The 24656-nt window shown below is 44.7% G+C and overlaps 1 protein-coding gene across 4 annotated transcripts in view; it reads left to right on the top strand.

Annotated features, from left to right (window-relative positions):
• AK8 (adenylate kinase 8) overlaps positions 1-24656 on the top strand; it is a 285863-nt gene that overhangs the window by 33581 nt on the left and 227626 nt on the right. For 3 of the 4 annotated variants that reach the window (XM_029613834.1, XM_029613833.1, XM_029613831.1), the window contains exons 3-4: positions 7791-7840; positions 8371-8484. In XM_029613834.1, the coding sequence (XP_029469694.1) occupies positions 7791-7840; positions 8371-8484 (164 nt within the window). The remainder of the gene's footprint in view (positions 1-7790; positions 7841-8370; positions 8485-24656) is intronic. The other variant, XM_029613832.1, reaches the window with a different exon arrangement.

Below are 24656 nucleotides of genomic sequence, written 5' to 3'. Positions count from 1 at the left end.
TTGGCATGCTGACAGAGGCCATCGGATTCGAAAGAACTGATAGAGCCAGAATCACTGGCGCGAGAGACAATGGCGCCAAAAATCTCGGCACCTAAAACTTCTGCGCCTAAGATGCCTTATGCGCATAAAACAACGATGGCGCATACGACTTCGGCGCCCAAAACCGTATTGGCGCACAAAACTTATGCGCACACGGAGCCGAAGACACTTGCGAGCACGGCACTGAAGAATTCTGCGCACACGGCGCCGGAGACGTCTGCACCGATGACACTTGCGCGCATGGAACCAAAAGCATATGCACACAAGTCTGGATCTGCGCACAAGGCAAGATAGGTGCACACGGCGCAGGAACACTTGAAACACCCATCTCATCCAATACAACATGGGTTAAAACGATGACGTGAATCTTCAGGAATATCTTATTCCACCTCTCCCTCTATAACCCCACCTCGCTCGGGTACTTCTCGCTCTTCGAGATCTCCTTCGACAGAATTCACAATAAAATGTAGAAAACGATCGCCGTCTTCACGTAGAAGTCACACAGGCTTGTCGTCATTCCATTATCATAAACATTCACATCACTCGCACCACAAAAAGTCAGCAAAGATGAGTGCAACATGGGAAGTAGACCCTTCGACTTCTATGTCGTCTCATACACAAGGTGCAAGCACCTTAACCCACAGAGAGGTAATACAAGTCACTTCCTCTAATATTCTACAGCCTCAGATGATTCAATGAGCACCGTACACGAAAAGGAAGTGAAAGACTATAAAGTTTCAAGTACTTTACCTCAAAACCCTCCAATGCAACCTAAAGCAAGTGAGTTACAAAGACCAGCTGGTCATTCAACAATGCCCCCTCGTACAAAAGAGGCATTTTTACAATTGTCCCAATCCTTAGCAGGGTTTTATGAAACTCTTGAGTCATCATTCAAAATGTCTAATGATACCGCTGTCAGTTCCCCGGAACATAAGACACATACTACTAGAGAACTGTTGGTGGAGCCTCTGGCATCCCCAATAGCAAAACAACCAACTTCACCAATTCATAAACAGGATACACCTCTCGATTCCCCTTCTCCACAAACATCCCCATCATCTACGGGATTCCCATCGGACCCGCAGGAGCAACCTCAGGAGCCATACTCCCCTCCAGAAGACCTTACATACCCAAACTTTTAAGAAAAATTGGGTACAGTATTGCATCTAGAGGTTCAAAAAGAGACAGACCCTAGATCAGAAATCTTTGGTCTCCTAAAAATTTTCGATGCTCCAGGAGAACCAACATCTCTTCCACCACAAGAACTCCTGCATACAGTCTTACAGAAATCCTGGGAAATGCCCTACGCACTCTCAGCGGTTTCCAGGAAGACGGATATAAAATTTCGTATGCGGAAAACATCACCTTACTCTCTACCACAATTACCACATGCTTCAATTGTGGTAGAGTCGGCGATGTAAAGGTTCAAGAAAACAAAGTCACATTCCTCATATCCACCGGGCAAAGACAACAGATACTTAGACGAGTTTGGCAGGAAGATATACCATAACTCAATGTTGAATGCCCGCATTATGCACCATCAATTCTATATGGTACAATACCTATATGAGTGCATACAAGCTACAAAAGGTATGCTTTCCTCGATGGCAGATCAAATATCTCCGCCTCTTCATGACATGGAAGAGTGTTCTCGACACCTTTTGAGGTCAATATATGAGGCATACGAAACATCTTCCAAGGCGTCTGCAACAGCCATTGCAGCCCGAAGGCTGGCATGGTTACGCTCCAGTACAATACGGGAAGATTTACACGAAAAACTAACAAACCTCCTGTGTACAGGAGCTAACCTGTTTGGAGAACAATTTCAGGACACAGTGGGCAAACTGAAGGAGGAAGCTCTAGAAGTACAATCATTAACATCACAACCTCACTATTCGACCACACATCGTTATGTGAGATCTACTCGTCGACAGTCATATGCACAGAAGCCCTACAGGTCTTACCAGTCCTTTCGTACACAATCATACCCTTCTTACCAGCGTCCTGCTCTGCAACAGAATACCCCAAACCAACGTAGGGGTAAACCACGTAACCAAAGACAGCAGACACAACAGCCGGCTGCTGCAGTGAAACCAACGACATTTTTTTAGTTACCCAGCCACCACCACAACATCAAGCGCCACCCGGCAGAATCCATTCTTGCCAGGCAGCCTGGGAGAGAATAACATTCGATCAATGAGTTTTAGAGATAGTACGACACGGCTACCAACTCCAGTTTACGACAAAACCCATGCTACCTCATCTTTCCACTCTAAAGATTCAAAGTTTCCAACCACAACTGGGAGAGGAAATTGCTTTGCTTCGCAAACAAGCAATTCGACAAATTTCCATGGGGATCCAATCAGTAGGATTTTATTCCCCATACCCAAGAAGTCGGGTGGCCTTTGTCCCATCCTAGACCTAAGGGAATTGAACAAATACCTCACCAAAGAGAAGTTCAAAATGGTATCATTGAAATCAATCCTTCCTCTGATTCAACCCAACGACTGGATGTGCTCCATTGATCTAAAGGATGCTTACACACATATTCCGATCCATCCCTCCTCTTGGCGATACCCGTGCTTCCGCTACTAGCATCACCACTACCAGTACAAAGTTCTCCCCTTTGGACTATCGGCTGCACCCAGGGTTTTCACCAAATGTATGGGTTGTGGTGGTGGCTCATCTCAGACAACATGGTATAACCATCTTTCCATATCTGGACGATTGGCTCATAATCGCCTCAGCTCCAAACATCTCTCGATCACCTCCATCAGGCGATACAATGCTTACAGGAATTAGGATTAGTGATCAATTTTCAGAAATCACACCTACAACAGACACAACAGTTACAATTCATAGGAGCATGCCTGGACACCACTTGCAACCGGGCATACCTACCAAGCGACAGAATATCACAATTCCGTCACCTTCTACATGCATTGAACCATACTCAGAGACCTTCGGCGAAACAAATTTTAGTAGTTCTAGGCCACATGGCGGCGGCTATTTTCACGGTTCCAAACACCAGGCTACACATGAGATGCCTGCAATGGGGGCTAAAACGTCAATGGAAGCAACACTCACAACCATTGACACAGAAGTTATTGCTGACCTCCGAGATGAGAAAGGATGTAACATGGTGGCTCCTAGACTCCACCCTGTCCAAGGGAGCGTTGTTCAGTTCCCCTCCTCACAACGCAGTCTTAACCACAGATGCGTCTCGCAAGGGCTGGGGTGCACATCTCGAGATTTACAAAACACAAGGGTTATGGACAATCTCGGAACAAAACCTGCAGATAAATTTATTGGAACTCAGAGCGATTTGGAATGCATTACAAGTATTTCAAGACCACCTGAAAGGACGCAGGGTCATGATCTACATGGATAATCAAGTGGCGATGTTTTACATCAACAAACAAGGAGGGTCTGGTTCATGGTCCCTTTTCAAGGAGACCCTGACAATCTTCGAACATGCTCACCGGAATTGCATACATCTGCAAGCAACTTACCTACCAGGCATGGCAAATACAAGAGCGGACAGGCCAAGCCGCATCTTTCATCCTCACGAGTGGGCACTCAATTCAGAAGTAACCCAAGACATATTCATTCAGTGGGGGATGCCTTCAATAGATCTCTTTGCAACAGAGGTCAATGCTCAAATTCCCAAATTCTGCTTGATAAGACCAAGCCAATTCAGGATCGCTCAAGATGCCTTCCTCATCCCGTGAACGACAGGCCTCCTGTACGCCTTTCCTCCCATACCACTCATAACAAGGACTATTCAAAAGTGCATAGCAGACAAAGCTGAACTGATACTCATCGCCCCGGCCTGGCCGAGGCAACCATGGTACAGTTTCCTTCTCCGACTATCCATCATGGATCCAATTCAGTTACTGAATCGCCAAGATCTTCTCTGCCAAGATCAAGGGACACTTCTACACCCTCTACACTCATCTCTCCACTTGACAGCGTGGAGATTGAAAGGCTCCTTTTAACAGAACAGGGAGTTTCCACTTTGGCACAGTTCATCTTGTTAGAATCCAGGAAACTCTCAACGAGGAAAAATTATAGCTATAAATGGAAACGTTACTTACCTGGTGCGCTTCCAAAGGTGTACCACCATTGGACTGCTCACCTGAGTTGCTCATAGATTATCTTCATACACTATACGCAGCTGGTCTAGCAACATCATCCATTAGAGTTCATCTCAATGCCATAGGGGCATATCATAGACCAGTTAACAACATACCGATATCCAATCACCCCTTACTCTCTCGTTTTATTAAAGGATTAACTCACCTTCGTCCTCCGATCTCTAAGCCTCCAGTTCCATGGAACCTCAACATTAGTGCTGGAACAGCTCATGCTATTCCCATTTGAACCCATGGACTCGGCACATATTAAATACCTCACATGGAAGGTTGTATTCCTCGTGGCAGTAACATCAACACGAAGAGTCAGTGAATTGCCGGCCTTAGTCCATTATTCTCCATACTTGCAATTTCATCACCAAAAGGTGGTTCTCCGAACTCACCCGTCCTTCCTACCAAAAGTGGTTTCTCAATTCCATCTCAATCAGACCATAGAATTACCCACCTTTTCCCCTAAACCTCATGCAAATGATAGGGAAAAGTTACTACACACACTAGATTGCAAAAGAGCTTTAGCATACTACAAAGAAAGGACAAACTCGGACTCCTGTGTTTCTCAACTCTTTTTGTCTCCTTTGACCCAAAGGCATCTGGACTACCAGTGGCTAAACGCACCATCTCTAGCTGGATAGCACAGTGTATCAAGTTCTGTTACGATATACAGAAATTACAGCTCATTCTAGTCCTAAAGCTCATCAAGTCAGAGCAATGGTGGCCTCCTTGGCACACCTGAAGAATGTACAACCCATTGACATTTGTAAGGCAGCTACATGGTCATCGCTCCATACCTTTACATCTCACTACTGCCTTGATCAACAGGCAGCCACTGATGTGAAGATAGGGCAAGCAATCCTGCAATCTCTATCCACTTGTATTCGGTGTCTGCCAAACTATCAAAGATCACGTACAAACAGATATATCATAAACAAAGTGATCGGGAGCTTGGGACTCCCATGACAGCATGGCTAATTCAGCCCTGCTATCGACGGAAAAAGCAAGTTTGCTTACCGTAAACGGTGTTTCCGTAGATAGCAGGATGAATTAGCTATGCTGACCCCCCCCTCCTCCCTGGCAGTCACCAGTTCTTCGACTACACTACAGCCTGAAGAGATTCCGTTACTTTCCTGTGCGGGAACACACGCGCAGCCGCAGAGAGCAAAAATCTAATCTCTGCTTTGACAAGCTCCGCCTCCCGGACCTGATTGACAGATCCCATGACAGCATGGCTAATTCATCCTGCTATCTACGGAAACATTGTTTACGGTAAGCAAACTTGCTTTTATCAATCAGGAAAAAATCGATTCTAGTATAAGTATCGTGAGGTATGGAATAGAAAGTATAATCTCAGTCCGCATAATGCTTACTCGCCAAATATCCAGCAAATCCCATTGAGCCATAAAGTGCAGTAAAGCTCCCCTATCCACCTGGGATTGATGCACCCCTCCTTTGGAGCAATCCACTAATGGGTTACAAACTAGGTTAAAATCTCCCCCCCCCCCTCCATTATTATTTTACCACTGTCAGAGCTCAGCAACACCCCATCTAGCTCTTGGAAAAGCTCTCTCTGAAGGGCATTTGGGCAATAGACATTAACCAACACCAATAATTCCTGGTGCAAGCAAACATGCACTATCAAAAAACGGCCATGCTCATCCCGGTAAACGGATTCCACTTGAGCCCTAAGGTCTTTAGAGATAAGAATCCCAACCCCATGATATTTATGAGCTGGTGAGTTGGCTGCCAGGATTATGGGATTATACTGTGGAGCGAATAATAAACCTTCATCACGTTTACGCAGGTGGGTCTCTTGTATAAATGCAATTGACGCCCTCAGAGAGAGCAATTCCTTGAGCAAAACAGATCTTTTATAGGGAGAGTTTAAGCCTTTAATGCTGAGTGACACAAATTTGATGTCAGCCATATCCTAGGTCCAAAAAATCTCCCCCATTCCCAAAACAGGAGAAAACCTGCGAACTGATTGCATACAGTGAGAGCCAAGGTCGGCAAATGCTCTCGGACTCAGGCCATAATACAACTTGGCCCTCTCTGGCTTAACTGAAACTGTAAAACCTAATGTGTCAGGATTTGTAGGGCTGCTTCTTCTGAATAGATGCTAGAGGTGACCCCCACTGATTGTGAAAGTCAGTCCGCATGGAAAGAGCCATCGGTAACGAATATTCTCCCTTCTCAAAAAAGATGTTACAGATTGCAAATCTTTTCTTTTCTTGAGGGTGATGGGTGACAAATCACTGTAGAGGGCGATATCGTGGCCTTCCCCTGAAATGTTGCCCATGGTCCAGGCGTGCTGCATAATTTTTTCCTTCACACTATAACTATGGACACATGCTATAATGTCCCGGGGAACATTCTTTTTCGGCAGACCTAGGGAACGATGTGCCCGGTCCAAAATTATATCAGCATCGCGGAGCGTGATTCCGGCCTCCCTCGCATTGAGAATTGCCCGACATATCTTCCGCACCACCAGGCCTATGTCCTCGAACTCTTCCGATTTGGGGATGCCGCGAATGCGTATATTAGATCTTTGGGAGCAGTTCTCAAGAACTTCTAGCTTTAGGGCAATCTTTATATTTGTTTTCTGGAGGCCTGCAACCTCTGTTTTAAGAGAGGTTATCTCAGAGTTCTGATCCTCCATCGCTGATTCAACATCTTCGTCCCGTCGGCTGAACTCCAACAATTCAGATCGGAACTCACTGAGAGCCCCTTGCATGTCCACTTTGAGGGATTTAATATCCCCTTGAATCTCTTGGAACCAATACTTCAAATCCTCTTTTGTTAGTTCCATATCGGCAGCCGGGGAGTGTCTCCCCTCGGCGCAGTGAATAGGTGCGTTGGCCATATTGCTTTCTCTGGGGTCTGGTGCATTGCTCAAGGCCGCAAAGTGCGAGCTGCCCGATTCATACGAAAAAAGCTTCAAATCGATCACTTTCTTCCAGATGGACATTCCTCCATCTTTCCCCCAGTAGAATTAGCACTTTGTAATCTGGACTAAAGCCGTTTTAATGCTTGCAGTTGAGAGCATGTGGGGAGCAACCGACTCAGACATCCATCTGCATCGGGTGACCAGGCTCTTTTAGTTTGAGTGAGTGAACTTCTTATTTTGAGTATTGATCTTTAGTTCCATTCATTGAAGTGGACTAACCCGGTAACCATACTACCTTATCCAAACTAGGAAATAAAATTTTAGCCTTAATAAGATCAGGACGTTTTCACATGATGGAATGTCAGTATTTTCTTTATTTCATATATTTTTATTGTTTTATTTTGATGTGTTTGAGGATAGATTTTCAGCAGTATAGTCACTGTCTTCCATGTTCATACAGCTCAATTAATTTTATCTTCTAAATTTGTTTTGACTTGGAGGTCAAGACAACCTGCATATCATGCTACAAAGCATAAAGAAATGATTGAAAATGTTATGATCCCTGGTCTTTCATGAACAAAGACATGGGTGCAGTCAGGAAACATTCATTTCTGCTACTGAAAGGCAGTTATTTAGTAGAGAAGTATGACAAAGAATTAGATTTGAAAGCATTTGTTACATAGTTTTTTGACAATCAAACTTTTTGTTTCCCATAGTACCAAGAATTTTTCTTTTGGGTCCACTGGCTTCAGGGAAAAGGACATTGGTAAGTATAGGACATGTCACATTTTAAATGCTGATGTAGATTCTAATTTGCCATAACTCACTTTGAACTCTTTAGTTGGAAAGTCATGTAATAAGTAAACGATGATGATAATGATGTAGGGGTCCATGTACTAAAGGGTTTCTTCCCTGTTGAGTCTGTAGGAAAAATGCTTTGTACAGGGGGTCCATAGTATATTTAATTCAGGACATGATACCAGCTCAATTCAAAATTACATACTACTACGGAAACCTACATACAACCTGTTTGGTTTAAATGCAGATGTAACCTGGTTTGAACATTACAAGTGGCATTTAAGATTTTACAGAAATAAACTTTCAGCTTTCCTCATGCTTTCAGTCATTATAGAACTCTACTGTCTTTATATTTACACCTGCTGATTGATTGTTTATTTAAACTGATAGCTAGGAGAGGACTGACAAAATTTAAAAGGGTTTTGAATACTTCCTTGCTTTCTTTGCTAAGAGCTAGAAATGGTGAGTGCTAGATATCCCATTTCTCTCCCCCCATAGGCAACGATGCTTTGTAAACAGTTGAACTGCATTCACTTGACTATGGAGAATCTCTTATCAGATGAAACATCTGCACTGGTTGCTGAAGCTTATTTATATAAAAAGAAAGGCCAGGTATGAACAAAGATATTTGTTTGCATGGAACTAAACTTTAAGCTACTATTGTATGCTGGGAAAATGTGTGCTCTGGTCACCCTCTTATCACATTATTTCGCTACCTTGAGTTTGTTATGATCACCCCAAGTTCTTCTTCTTGGTTAGTGTACATCAACTTCTCATCCACCATTGTATACCACTCCCTCAGATTTCTGCACCCCAAATGCTTGACTCTGAACCTTTTTTGAGATTGAATCTTAAACTCCAAGCATACAATCACCTCTCATTCTGTCTACTCCCCTAGGAAAGTCCACACTGTTGCAGATCTGAAAGGCAAACTATTTTTCTAACCTCTCTGCAATATTACTCACAAAGATATTGCACAGAACTGTCCCCAGGACTGATCCCTGAGACACTCCACTAATCTCCGAGTGAATTCCATTTACCACTACCTTCTGCCTATCACTCAACCAGTTTCTAATCCAGTCCACCCCTTTGGGATCCACTCCTAGGCTGCTCAGTTTATTAATGAGCCTCATATATGGGACAGTGTCAAAAGCTTTGCTGATATCCAAGTAAACTACATCCAGCGCACACTCTTGATCTAATTCTCTAGTCACCCAGTTGAAGAAATTAGTCAAATTTGTTTGACACAATTTGCCTGTGGTAAAACAATGCTGCTTTTGATCCGGCAACCCACTAATTTGTAGACAGTTCACTATCTTTACCTTCAACAAAGCATCCAATAATTTTCCCACCAGAGAGTTAACACTAACCAGTCTGTAGAGTCCAACCTCTCACCACTTTTATCAAGAGGTACCACATCTAGCCTTCAATCCCACAGAACTACTCCCATCTCCAATGGTTTATTGAACAGTGGACCTGCCAAGTGAGAACTTTTCTATTGTCTGGAAACTGTCTAAACCTTCAACTATACTGACCAGTTCCTGCAATTCTGGCAAACAAAATGTGCTTGTAGAAAAAGTTTTTGTGAGTATTATGGACTTTATAGTATTGCACTTTGAAGTCCTGTTTTTGTCAATGCAATCTCAGAATTCTTAGAATCAGAAATTTAAGAAAAGAAAACAGGACTGACTCAAACTGTCCCTGATGACCTGGAGTTAGTTGTTAGCTCTGTCCATGGAATGTATTTTCCAGTTTTAAATTGTAATGAAGGAACCTGCTCTTACAGGCTGAACACACAAGCTGGACATACAGTGAAAAGCATACTTATAACAGGGTGTAGTAGATACTACTTTGAACAATAAACTATGATAATGTGGAACAATAAGAGTGACCGTAGTAAAATCCCACTAACATTGAAAACTATATTCGTCAAGTTCAATTAGGAAGAAAATTGTGTAGAGGTGTCACTAGTTAATCTATTTTTGCTCCTAGAGAAGTACTTTAAAAGGTACCCTTTTGTGTTTATTTTATTTAAAAACATTGGTGTAGACGAAGATGAAAAATAAAAGTCAACAAGGATAATTAAGTAGCAAAGATTGGCTGAAGAGTAGAAGTAGATAGCACCTTTTGAGATGTGCCTTGCTGTACACAGCTTTCTTTTCACACAAGAAGCACAGTTTTCAAAGGGATGTAGCTGGGTAACTAAGGTGTTCCATGGCTAGATTCCCTGGGTGAAAATGTCTCCCTGACAGTGGCTCAAAGTATTTGTGAGCTTTTACAATATGCCAGTTAGAAAGAGGCCTTCTGGGTATAAACCATGTATATACACATAGAGAAATATAACTTTATATAATTAATGTGCAATATATTTATTATTAAACATATAAACAAAATACATTTAAAATCAATGAAAAACAATCACTCCCATTCGCGAATGGGAGTGATTGTTTTTCATTGATTTTAAATGTATTTTGTTTATATGTTTAATAATAAATATATTGCACATTAATTATATAAAGTTATATTTCTCTGTGTATGTACAAAATTGATTTTTAGAGAAATTTGAGTTAATATAGTCCCTATGTATTGTTTGCCATATAAACCATGCATAGGCAGGATAGCAAATAAAAATAAATTTGGATTTTCAAATGTATGCAGTGTGCTTTGCATCTGTTCTGCCACCAATACATAAAGCAGATTTGGATTACATGAGCACTTTGTAACTGCTTACCTAGAAGGCAATTTTCAGAGAGAAACTAGCTGGATAGATTCCCCTTGTAAATTAGAAACAAAGAAATTTGACATCAGAAAAAGACCATAATGACCTATCTAGTCTGGTCAACCACACAACTGCTCAGCTCTACAATCCCTACTACTCCCTCAGAGAATCCCCTGTGCTTGTCCTATGCTTTCTTGAATTCACATACTGTTTTTGACTCCACTGGGAGGCTTTCATGCATCCATCATCCAAAGAAATATGTCCTTAGATTACTCCTTGGTCTATTCTCTTTTACTCTCATCCCATAACCCTTTGTTCTAGAGCCTCCTTTCTATTTAAAGAGGCTCACCTCCTGTGCATTGATACCTTGATATTTACCGTATTTTTCGCACTATAAGATGCACCTGACCATAGGAAGCACCTAGGATTTAGAGAAGGAAAATTAAGAAAAAAGAAATTCTGTCCCCATGATGGCCTCTGTACGGAGCTCCCCCCTGGTGGCCGTCCGTGGATTTTTTTTTTGTTTTGTTTTTTATAGTAAGGCAAAGAACGTCCACACAAGTACTCACACTCACTGGGTTTCTCTCCCTCACATACATACATAGGCTCTTTCACACTCACTAGCTCTCTCCCCCACTCAGCTCACTGGCTCTCCCTCGTATATACACATACCCACAGACAATCACACACTCAGACTCTCTCCCTCATACACATAGCTCTCTCACACCAGTTATTTTAAACTTTCATGACTGCTCCAAAGTTCAATAATAAATAGTCAGGGCTATATTACATTGATTAGGAGAGCAATTTGCTCCTAATATTTCAATAGGTAGCCACTTAATCAGCACAGGCAGTAATTCTATTTGCTGGTCTGTGTTATGTGTTCTCCATCCCAGACAGTATACCACCCCCATGACCCTCCAATACATCCAAACAAATTAGAAGGAAATGGCATCAACCATAAGGAGTGAATTTCTTACTTTGGACTGCAGGTGAGGTCAACAATTGACCATGTATCGTCCTCTGCCGGTACAGCCCGAGCTCCCTGCCGGTCCCTGAGTGCATCACACTGCGAAGATCGGCGTGGCGCAGGTCAGTCATCGCCTGTTTGAACCGCGTGGGCTACGGAGGCCCCTCCAATTCAAACCGCTCCCTGCCAGTCTGCTGTTCCTGGGGTGTATCCCACTGCGAAGGCTGGTGCGGCGCAGGTCAAATGCCAGCTGTTTGAACTGGAGGGGCCCCCATAGCCCACGTGGTTCAAACAGCTGATGTCTGACCTGCGCCACGCCGACCCTCGCAGCAAGATGCACCCCGGGGAACAGCAGACCGGCAGGGAGCTCAAGTTCTGCCGGCAGAAAACGACACAGCTTCGCCACCATGCTGATTGGGCTAAGTTGGGAGGAGGCGGGGGACGGCATGCGAGAGGCAGATACGCTGCATTCGCTCCATAAGACACACAGACATTTTCCCCCCATTTTGGGGGGAAAAAAGTGCATCTTATGGAGTGAAAAATACGGTAAATGTCATCTTGCTGTACAAGGTTTCTTTGCCCATAAGGCTAAAAGGTCCATGGGTACAAATATATTCACATGTTTTGAACCAACATGGGTACTGGAAAACAGTTTTCCCCATATCCAGACTCTGTTAAATGTTTACATGCTTCTCTTTTATTTTTATATTTTAAAATGCAATAGAAGAACAAAAATGTTTCATATACTCAGATGAATTGGCATATATCTATTAAATTGCAAAATTAGGCACAATAATCTATCAGCAAATAGCCTTAAAAGATTAAACAGAGATTTTTTTTCTCTTATGTTTGTTATTGAATTTGAATGTTAAATTTAATTTGTATTTGTTTGTGATATTTTTATTTGTTATTCCTTGCTGGGAGCATTCTTTGAATGAGCTGGAGGGGAAGTCTAAATAAATAAAATTCTTATTTCTTCTCATCCTGCTACACCAGACCAGAACGGAGAAGATGGAAGAAGAGCACATGATTCTTTCTGTGACGTCATCACTATTTATATATGGTGCAGTAACTATTAAAGCCAGTATTCTCGGCCTCCAGCAAATGGAAGAGTACTGGTGGTGCAGCAGTTTTTTTTATTAATTTCTTAGCGTGTAGACAGATGGACTCAAGACCAGTGGGTTATGCTCCCCTGCCAGCAGATGGAGACAGAGCAAGCTGACGTCACAATATATATACTCCTGCAGTGACGCCAGCCTGCCAGTATTCTCTGTCTCCAGCAGGTGGTGGACATGCATCTCCCTATGGGGATTGCTTCAGATTTTGGAAGGAGAATTTCAAATTAGAAAAAGAAAAGCCAAGCTCTCCTGTGGTGATACCACATGGTCCCTCCCCTAGTTGAGAATTTCCTGAGGTGATTTCCATGCCTTGGTCCAGTAGCTGGATTTCCTGGCGTGGATTTAGCTGATTGTACAGCTTAAAGGCAGCGCGTGCAGGAGGCTGAGCACGGTGTTGATGGCAAATGCCCTCTCCCCCCTGCAGCCGGAGACAGTCTCTGTACTCAGCCGGTAAGGGCTGAGCTCGGGTAAGTTTTAAGATAAATAAAGAATTTAGTGAAGGCCAGAGACATTGTAGAGGGGTTTGCAGGACTTCCTCCGGTCTGTGTTCAGACGTTCATTCCTGCTCCCATTAGGGTTAGGGGAACTGGGAAGCCTGGCAGGTTGAGTGGGCCCAGTGGGCTAGGCTCTGTAGTAAGGCTTTTTTCTTGTGCGCCACATGGTAGGCTGCAGTGGCGTTTTCACGTGCTTCTGTGCGTGATTTACTGCCCTCTAGCAGAACGTCTGTGTGTGCATCGTGTCCAGCTCTGTGCATGCACTGTGCACCCAGTTTTGGGTGCAACATTTGCGTGCACAAGGTTTTTTTTTGTTGTTTTGTTTTAAAGATTTTATTGAGTTTTCATTAGCAATACAAAACAATGTTAACCCATGCACCCATACAGAGAGAAAATCAAAAACATACTATAAGCAAGGTACATGGATACCATATTTGGAGAGGTTGAAGAACCTGAATATGTATACCCTGGAGGAAAGGAAGAGCAGGGGTGATATGATACAGACGTTCAGATACTTGAAAGGTGTTAATGATCCATGGTCGTCAACAAACTTTTTCCATTGGAAACAATTTAGTAGAACTAGGGATCACGATTTGAAACTCTAGGGAGGAAGACTTAGAACCAATGTCAGGAAATATTTCTTCACTGAAAGGGTGGTGGATCCCTGGAATGCCCTTCCGGAGGAAGTGGTGAAGACTAAAACTGTGAAGAATTTCAAAGGGGCATGGGATAAACACTGTGAATGTTTAAAGGCTAGAGGATGGGACTAAATAAAAAAAAGCTTGGGAGTAACCTGCATGGAGTGGCAGCTTGCTTAAAGATGCCTCTTCAGCCTTTTTCCTGGATGTGGTTCATTCAGGCTTTGGCCTGCTCTTGCTCTGGCGCCCTCTGTCAGACTGTGTTCCTATTGGCGCTCGGGTCTCCGGGACTCTGCCTCGTCCAGTACAGACTGATACCTACACTAGTTGCTGCCTCTGGGCTGACCTCGATCCACCCATCGACGACCACTGACGGAGGCCACCTAAGTCCAGCTGGCCCCGGCACCCAAAGGCTCAACCCGCGGGGAACGAGGGCTGGTATTGGTGAACCGCCAGCCGGCCTCCGTCCGTCAGGCATCTCTGACTGCCGACGGTGGGGACCCATAGGATCCCTCCTACGGATAGCATTAACCCCACCTCGGCCCAAGGGTCTACCTCCGGTGTAACAGCCTTAACATCTGAGGGTAAAATGGAAATAAAAGGTGATCAAATAGCCTGGAAACGCTGCAAATATGAAAAAGATTTCAGTTTGATGGACTTGGATTCCAAACATAACAAAGCAATCAAGTTTTTATACCAAAAGTCTCTAGTGGGAGGAGTTAATTCCAGCTATCTGAGGAGAATACATTGCTTCCCCACCAAACAGCATTTAGAACGAAAAACATTACTTGCTGTCCCCAAGCCCCATCCTCTGAAGGCATCCCCAAAAGATATATCTCTGCCGAATGGCAGTTAGATGTTCCCCACCAGTTCCCCACTGACTGAAATAAAGTTGCCCAAAGCTTCTGAATAAGAGCACATTCCCAAAATCCATGACTCAGCACTGCCGCCATATGACCACATTTAAGACACCTGTTAAAAACACGATCAGAAGAATATATGTCTGTTCTGCAATTTAAATTGAAGTTATCTAAATACTACTCCTTCTGAGAGTTGATAGAGAGAATTAACACAGATAAATAAGTCATCTTCAACTATAATAATGCATTGCTCTCTGTTCCAAGCAGTAGCTAAAGAGGCCAATAACTCTCATGATTCAAGAGAATGTAAAAATGTATACAATCCCGACAAGGTATGTTTTTTGTTGATGCATAACAAGTAAAAGCACTGGAAAGCCCCTGAAGTATACTGGTCAGTTTTTAAATGAAAATTGGACATAAAATAGCTTTGGATTTGTGAATACTGGAGAAAATGATGGGATGTAAGCCCCAACTGAGAGACACAATAAGAGAATGCATGAACCTTCCTAGTGCTCAGATTAATAAAGGGCATCACTGAAGTTCTATGAGCTCTTTCAAGGTCTCTATAAAAGGTCTCCCCATCCTCTGGAGGGAACCCAGGGTTGCCCCTAAGTGGCATTAAAAGCGACTACTCCCACAGTAATTTCAAAGAGACTCATAAGACATTTTCAAGCAGTCCAAGTTGCTTTAATCCATAAGGAGGTAAGTAAATATGCAGGTAAGGATTTGCTCAGAGCATGAAGGACATACATTAAGGAAAAAGGAGCAACTAATGCCTTTTCTAACTCCAAATCGATATACAATCCCACGTTACTTATCCAATCCCCTACAATGGTGCAAGTTACAAGCAAGGTTATAGAAATTAATTTTGGGAAACCCCCCCTCCCCCATCTTCTTTCAGGATCATAAGGTTTACACGAGACTTCCAGACTTTATTTCTTTTCCAGACAAAATTCAGCCAGATTTGGGAAATCAGCAATACATCCCTACGGGAGAGTATGACTGGAAGCATTTGTAATATAAATAACAATTTAGGATGCAGCAACATTTTTATGAGTGTGATTCAACCCATAAAGGAAATAGGGAAATGCATCCATTGGTCATGAAACCCTAAAATGAGAGGTGTAATTTTCAAAGAATACCACATAGCCAGGTCACTGTGGATATAGAGTCCCAAATATTTAAGAGTACCCAGGCCCAACCAAAGAAGTTGTAGATTACCCGAAAGATCAAGCACCTCCAATTTGTCCAAATTGAGGTGTTGGCCAGAGAAACTGCCAAACTTGGCAAATATCTCCAACATATGGGGCAGATACACCCAAGCCCTAGGTAGAAAAAGTAAACTATCATCTGCAAATAACACTTTAAGAAAGAGAAATTTATATAAGGTTTCATCTGCAGCCATCATATCAATAAGTGTCAATACTAAAGGTTCAAGAGTCAAAATAAATAATAAAGGGGGCAGCAGGCACCCCTGTTTGATGCCTCTAGATAAAGGAAAAGATTGAGAAAATGAATTATTCATCCACACTCTAGCTGCAGAATTGGAATATAGACTTGAATCGCTTCCAGCATAAAACCTTGAAACCCATACATAGAAAACGTTCCAGGAAATTCCAAGAGACCCTGTCAAACGCTTTTTCCGCATCAAAGCTGATTAGGACAGGGTCTATAACCCCCAATCTTCTCCAGTTTTCCAATAAAGTAAGGACCCACTGAACATTCAAAATCTCCCTTCTGCCATATACAAAACCCACTTGCCCCTTGTTAATTAAAGTAGGTAAAATCAATTAAAGCCAATTAGCAAGCAATTTAGCATAGAGCTTGATATCAATATTCAAACGAGAGATGGGATGGTAAGACATTACCAAGGAGGGATCCTTCCCCAGTTTCGGCAGGACTATAATATTAGTGCTCTTAAGGGAATCCAGCATGCACTATGACTGAACCATTTTATCAAATAACATCTTAACAGCCATATGTGCTTTCCCTTTAAGAATTTTATTAAATCAGGCCATCAGGACCTGGGGCTTTCAACATGGGAAGCTCCGCTATCACTCGCTGAATTTCCTGAATTTTTATGGATTTATTCAGAGATTCCACATGTACTGGGGATAGTTGAGGCAAATTTATATGTCCCAAAAAGGATTCCATAGCCTCAGTATTACAAGCCTCAGCTGAATACAAGTGCTGGTAATAGTCCCCAAATACTTTGGTAATCTCTTGAGAAGAAGTAACTGAAGCACCTCCAGATTCTTTAATATAGGTGACAAATGAGGAGGAATACTTGGTTTTCACCACGTTTGCTAACATTCTCCCTGGTTTGTTTCCATATAAGAAAAATTTATGGCAAAGATTAGAAAGAGAAAAGGTGGCCCTTTGATGCAATTTATCATTTAAACTTTTGGAGGTTGCCCAGAAGGCTCATTTAGTTTGTTGGGATTGGTCACTAACCAATCTATTCTGGAGAACCTGCAATCTATAGGTCAGAGATGTCATTTTCAAGCTCTTTCTTCCGTTGAATCGTATACCTAATAATATCACCCCGCAATACTGCTTTAACGGTATCCCAAAAAAAGAACTAGATTGTCCATATGAAGTTGATTATTTTTCTCCCAGGACAAGCAGGATGGTAGTCCTCACATATGGGTGACATCATCAGGATGGAGCCTAATCATGGAACACTTTTGTCAAAGTTTCTAGAACTTTGACTGGCGCACTGAGCATGCCCTGCATGCCACTAACCCTGCATCCAGCAGGGGTCCCCCATCGACCACCGACTTCTGCAGACGCCGGTAAGTTTTTACCTCGTTCTTTGCGGTCGGTTCCCGGTGGTGCTTCCATCGGTGCCCGATGACCACCGACTGTGCGCCACCCTTCTTTTTGAAAAATGGCAACCGGCTATCGAAAGTGCCCCGAGTGTCCGAGAACTATGTCCATTACGGACCCTCATGACGTTTGTATCTTATGCTTGGGGCCTTCCCAATATGTCCAACGGTGCACTAGCTGTGCCCAGATGACTCCTAAAGGCCGCCGGGCCCGCTTAGATAAGATGGAACACCTATTCAAATTGAAGCGCGTGTCCCCGTCCACTCCGGCCAAGAGTACACTGGGTTGAAAACCTTCGTCTTCATCGACTCAGTCACCGTCGACGTCTCAGCACCACCAAGACACCGGTGACTGGCCATCATCGACATCTTCATGCTCGAAGGCATCGACGTCTTTGTCCTCGGTGCCGGAGAAAGACCGGACCGAGCATCGGGAAAAGCACAGTCATCAACGTGAGCCTTCATCCAATGCCGGCATTGACAAGCCATTGACATCGGCATCGACGGAGCCACCGGCCAAGAAGTCCCAGGGAGAGGAGCCCCCATCCTCCTCTGGACCCGGGACACCGAGGCATTCCCCACCTGCACCGGTGCCGGGAGCTGAGACTCCACAGATTCATGTGGACCCTCCGGCAACGCCTACTCAGCCTCCAACCCCGGTCGCTGGGTTGCCAACACTAGCCTCCTGGGAGGAATTGGACCGGATGGTCCAAGTGGCAGTACTTCAGGTGCTTCAAGGATTCCAGTCACCACTGGTGCCGACTCCCATACCAACGCCTGATCCGGTGTCTACCATGCTTGCTCCACTCCTCGAGCGATTGGATACCCTGATCGGTGCAATTCCATCGGTGCGCATTCCTTCAATGCCATCGGCGCCTCTGAAGCCACCGACACCGATCCCGATTCCCTTGTCCTCGGACGAGGAACAACTTTTACCAATGCCGGAGCCAGTTCCAGGACCATTGGGTTTACTACAACCCCGACGTCCATCGAAAATGCCGATGCCATCGGTGCCATTGCCGCCCTCTATGCCGGTTCCTTCTGTTTCGGTGCCTCCATCCTTCCCATCAGTGCTACCTCCAGCTCCAGCTGGATTTAGACCTTTTCCTCCATCTGAAGGCTCGCAGGGTGGAGGAGATCCACCATATGATCCCTGGGGTGATGATTCATCTGACACTCAGGACTCTGAAGAACTTCTGTCAGAGCCTTCACCCCCAGAAGAGCATCGCAGCTCCCCTCCTGAAGACCTCACATTTGCCAGCTTCATTAAAGAGATGTCTGAAACCATCCCTTTTAAACTACAAACGGAGGAGGATGCCAGGCATAAAATGTTGGAGGTACTGCAGTTTGTTGATGCCCCCAAGGAAGTGATGGCAGTCCCAGTGCACAAAGTGCTCCTTGACTTGTTATATCGTACCTGGGAACACCCTGGTACAGTTCCACCAGTGAACAAGAAAACTGACGCCACATACCTTGTTCAGTCAGCTCCAGGGTTTCAGAAAAGCCAGCTGCCCTACCACTCTGTAGTTGTTGAGTCCGCTCAGAAGAAAGCCAAGCGATCCCGGCCTCATTCTTCTGCCCCTCCAGGTAAAGAGCAGAAGTCCTTGGATGCCTTCGGCCGAAGAGTATTCCAGGGATCTATGCTAATGGCACGCATTGCAGCCTACCAGCTATACATGACTCAATGCTCGAGGAATCTTTGGAAACAAGTCCAAGACTTCTCCGAGACACTACTGGAAGAATTTCAAGAAGGACTCACTGCGATCTTCCAAAAAGGACTTGATGCTAGAAAGCAAGAAGTCAGGGCAGCGTACGACATCTTTGAGACTGCCTCCAGAGTCTCAGCGGCGGGAATAAGCGCCAGACGCTGGGCATGGCTCAAATCCTCTGACCTACTCCAGAAAGTCCAGGAAAGGTTAGCAGACCTTCCATGCACAGGGGACGATTTGTTTGGCGACAAAATTCAGGAAATAGTGGCGCAACTCAGACCACCATGAGACCTTGCGCCAGCTGTCCACTGTTCCCTCGGACTTCTCATCTACTGCCAAAAGGTAATTTAGACGGGAACCTAGGAGGCTATACTCTAGGCACATAGGTATTACCCTCCTCCATCCCGTGCTCGACAGTCTAGACCCTCTCAAAGAGGTCGGCCTCGACAACACAGGGCCCCCAAAAGCCCAACCAGCTCCGCAGACTGGTCCGGCATTGGGGTTTTGACTTCCTTCTAGAGAGCAGCAGTTAACCCCCACCTCCAACAACTTTTCCTGTGGGAGGCCGCCTATGCCACTTTGCCAGCACATGGCACACAATCACCACCGACCAATGGGTCCTTTCTGTGGTTGCCCACAGTTACCATCTAAACTTCCTCACACTACCACCAGACTCTCCACCACGTCCAGCGTGGAATCTAACCGACCGTACTCCACTTCTCGAGGTAGAACTCTCCATCCTCCTGCATTCCAACGCCGTGGAACCTGTTCCCCAACTGCAGCGAGGAAAAGGGTTCTACTCTCGATATTTTCTGATTCCAAAAAAGTCAGGAGGCATATGTCCTATCCTGGACCTCCGTTCTCTAAACAAGCATCTCCGCAAGGAAAAGTTCAGAATGGTAACCTTGGGCACCATGCTCCCTCTCCTACAAAGGGGAGATTGGCTCTGCTCTCTAGACCTTCAGGAGGCTTATGCCCACATAGCCATATACCCTCCTCATCGGAAATACCTCAGGTTCAAGGTAGGCCACAGTCATTTCCAATACCGAGTGCTGCCGTTCGGCCTAGCGTCAGCACCCCGTGTATTTACGAAATGCCTGGCAGTAGTAGCAGCTTACTTGTGACAACGCAGTATCCACGTCTATCCTTATCTAGATGATTGGCTACTCAGAGGTCCATCCAAGGAGGTAGTTCTTCACTCCCTCCATTTTACCATCAGCCTACTACAATCCTTGGGGTTTCTCATAAACTATCCCAAGTCACATCTGACTCTGTCACACATCCTGTCGTTCATCGGAGCAGATCTAAACACCATTCAAGCCAAAGCGTTCCTCCCAAAGGACCGAGCACGCACATTGTCAATCTTAGCCAAAGCAGTACAGACTTGCCGAACTACCACAGCTCGTCACCTGTTAACCTTGCTAGGTTACATGGCATCCACAGTTCACATTATCCCAATGGCTCGACTAGCCATGAGAGTGACACAGTGGACTTTAAAGTCCCAATGGTTCCAATCACATCAAGATCTATCCCACATTGTCCACATCTCCAACCAGCTCCAACTCTCACTAGCTTGGTGGATACAGGAGTCCAATCTTCTGATATGACTACCTTTCCAATCTCCAGAACCTCAGATTACACTAACACAGCGGTTCTCAACCGGTGTGTCGCGACACACCAGTGTGTCGCCAAGCACCGGCTGGTGTGTCGCGTGCTCCCGGCCTCTCCCGCTGCTCTTTCTTCCCTGCTGCTGTTGCCGCCGGGCTATCAGCACGTTCAAGCCCAGTGGGAACGGCAGCAGAGCTAAAAGAAGCTGTGGCACCCGTGGCTGGCCTTTTCTTCTTCCCGCGCCTGCATCCCCCCCCCCTCCTGGACCCGGAACAGGAAGTGATACGCGGTGCGCGGGAAGGAGAAAGAGCCGTGCCGCGTGATAAAGTAGCAGCGGCCGCTGCAGCATCGGCCCCCAAGCAATTGAAGCAGCCGGTAATCGAGAAAGGAGACAGCAGCATGAGCCTCCCGTGATCGATAGAATTCTTCCTTCTTGGCCTGCGGGGGCTGGAGGAGGAGGCTGCTGCAGCTACCATTTGTGCTGGGGGGTGGGGAGAGGAGAGAGGAAGTGAGTGAGAGAAAGAGAGAGAAGCAGCCAGCCAGCCAGTGTGTAAGTGAGAGAATGTATTTGATCGAGAGCATGTGTGTGATTGAGAGAAACTGGTCAGAGAGCTGATGTATGTGTATATGTGAGAGACAATGAAAGTGACTGCTCAAGGAGATGACTGATGTGTATGTGAGAGTGTGAGACAGTCAGGGATGTGACTGGTGTGTGTGTGTGAGAGAGAAAAAGCATGGAAGTGAGAAATCTGGGTATGTGAGAAAGCATGGGAGTAAGAAGCCTGGTGTTGTGGGGGTGTATGTGAAAGAAAGCATGGGAGTGAGAAGCCTGTGTGTGTGTGTGCATGTATGAGAGAGAGACTGGTTAGTAAGGTGACGGTGTGACTAGTGTGTATGTGAATGTGAGAGAATGTGATTCAGGGAATGAGAAGCCTGCGAGCATGGAAATGAGAGAGAGACTGGTGTGGGGGTGTGTGTGTAACAGAGAAAAAGTGATTATGGGAATGAGAAGCCTGTGCATGTGAAGAGTGAGCATGGGAGTGAGAACCTGGGTGTGTGTGAGACACAGCATAGGAGGGAGAAGCCTGTATATGTAAGACAGAACATGGAAGTGGGAAGCCTGTGAGTGTGTGTGTATGCATGAGAGAGATCAGGTGACTGGTATGTGTGTGTGTGTGTGTGAGAGAGAGAGAGAGAAAGTGATTATGGGAATGAGAAACCTGTGCATGTGAAGAGTGAGCATGGGAGTGAGAAACCTGGGTGTGTGCGAGACACAGCATGGGAGTGAGAAGCCTGTATATCTGAAAGAGAACATGGGAATGGGAAGCCTGTGTGTGTGTGTATGCATGAGAGAGATCAGATGACTGGTGTGTGTGTTTGTGTATGTGTGTGAGAGAAAGAAAGTGATTATGGGAATGAGAAGCCTGTGCATGTGGAGAGAACAAGCATGGGAGTGAGAGACTGGTGAGTGTGTGTGAGAAAGTGATTATGAGAGTGAGAAGCCCATATATGTAAGCGGAACACGGGAGTGGGAAGCCTGTGTGTGTGTATGGCATGAGAGAAACTGTTCAGGAAGGTGACTGGTGTGTTTGTCAAAGACTAGGAAATGATTGGTGTGTTAGAGACAGAAACGGGGCATGACTGGTATGGTGTGTGTGTGAGATACATGGGCCCTAAGGAAGAGGACCATGAGTATAGAGCTTAGCCACTACTGCTGCTTCTGGTGTGTGCTACAGCCTGCATGGAAGAGGAGTAGGAGAGCTGCTGGAGGGGGGTAAGTAAAGGTGGCTTTTTAAGTTTATTTTTCTTGATTGACTGCCATTTTAATTATTTAATATTATGTGATGTCTGCTTTTTTTGAAATATTTTATTGGTGTTTGGAGAATTTTTAATAGTTTTTATGAGTTTTTAATTGTTGGATGTTATTCTGTTCATAGTTGTTGTGAAACATTTATTCTGCTTATTAGTATAGTTTTACAATTATTTCTGTGTGGGGATCTATAGCTGCTTGCTAGTTCTGTTTTCCTAATAAGAGGTGTATTGGTTTTTAGGGCCTGATTTAATATTTGTAGTGTTGCCTTTTCATAGATAGGGTTGCTCCTGTTTGAGTGTATTCCATAATACAGGTGTAACTGTGTGCGGATTAGTTTGTGCATTACTACAGATCCTGGGAGTATGTTAGGTCGGTTCTGTGTCTGTTACCGAGATATTTTACTAGCATGTAAGCATTTTATCAGTCTTATTTGTTGTGTTTTCTCAAGAGGACATGCATTGGTGGTAAACTGCTGTCTTTTCATAAATAGGGCTATTGAGCCTGGAAGTAGAAGGAGTTTGAGTTGCTGTTGTTGAGATGACACCAGAACCAGAATATCTTTTTTGTAGGGTGAGTTGTATGGGGAATGTCATAATTCTGCTTTACATCCATTATTGTGGGTCAGGGGGGTTCCCGTGGATGCAAACTGTACTTTTACATCTAGCCCTGTGACGATCATGGGTCAGTGTGTCACTCATGTGAGAACCATCTGTCAGGTGTGTCCCAACAGAAAAAAGGTTGAGAACCACTGCACTAACAGATGCCTCCAACCTGGGTTGGGGAGCCCATTTCAACAACCTGCAAACCCAGGGAACCTGGACCACAGCAGAAGCACAGCATCAGATAAATTTTCTGAGCTCAGGGCAATATGATATTCCCTCTTCACTTTTCAGGATTGCCTATCCAACAAGGTAATCCTAGTCCAAAAAGACAACCAGATAGCTTTGTGGAACCTAAACAAACAAGGAGGCACAGGCTCTTACCTGCTATGCCAAGAGGCGGTGCATATCTGGGCCTGGGGTCTCTCCCATTCCATGCTACTGAGAGCAACCTACCTGGCAGGCGTGGACAATGTGATGGCGGACAATCTGAGCTGGACCTTTCATCCCCACGAATGGTCTCTAAATCCCACTATAGCAAACCAAATTTTCCACCAGTGGGGCCCCCACACATAGTCCTCTTTGCATCAATCCATAACCGCAAAGTGGACAATTTCTACTCTCTATACCGCAGCCACAACACACCACTATGAGATGCCTTTGCCGACTCATGGACAACAGGTCTTCTATATGCCTACCTTCCACTTCCAATCATCAATAAGACTCTTGTGAAGTTACGGCAAGGCCGGGGCACAATGATCCTCAGAGCCCCTCACTGGCCACAACAGGTTTGGTTTCCCATCCTACGCGACCTCTCAGTCCAGCAACCAATTCTCCTGGGCACAAATCCAACTCTAATAACGCAGAACAACGGGCTATTGTGTCATCCGAACCTTCACTCCCTGTTTCTGTCAGCTTGGATGTTGAAAGGTTAATACTACAATCCCTTAACCTTTCTGACAATGTTCCCAGGTCCTCGTAGCTTCACGAAAGTCTTCTACTAGGAGATCTTATTTATTTATCTCTCTATTTATTTATTTATTTATTTATTTAAGGCTTTTATAGACCGACTTTCTTGATACAAATCAAATCAACTCGGTTTACATCGAACTAGGCAGTAACTGTAACCAACCAAACAACAAGAGACAATATGAAGGAGAATAAAGTTACATTATAACAAGGGTGCCTTAACTGGGAGTAGGAAAAGGAAAGGGGGAACGAAGATAAAGTGCAATATACAAGAGAATATGTGAGGGGCAAGGAGCCGTCCTCGTGGTAACTTGTAACATGATTTAGCGTATATTTCCTTACATAATTGCTGGAACGTTATTTATTTACATAATTGCTGGCATAATTCAAGTCAGGCTGTTGGACAAGAGGTGGGGAAGGCTCGGCAGAACAGCCATGTCTTTAGTTTCTTTTTAAAAG

The sequence above is a fragment of the Rhinatrema bivittatum genome, chromosome 8 (genome assembly GCF_901001135.1).
Source record: "Rhinatrema bivittatum chromosome 8, aRhiBiv1.1, whole genome shotgun sequence".
Classification (NCBI taxonomy): Eukaryota; Metazoa; Chordata; class Amphibia; order Gymnophiona; family Rhinatrematidae; genus Rhinatrema; species Rhinatrema bivittatum.
The sequence above is the reverse complement of the archived record's forward strand: the minus strand, read 5'-3'. Positions and strand labels throughout refer to the sequence as shown.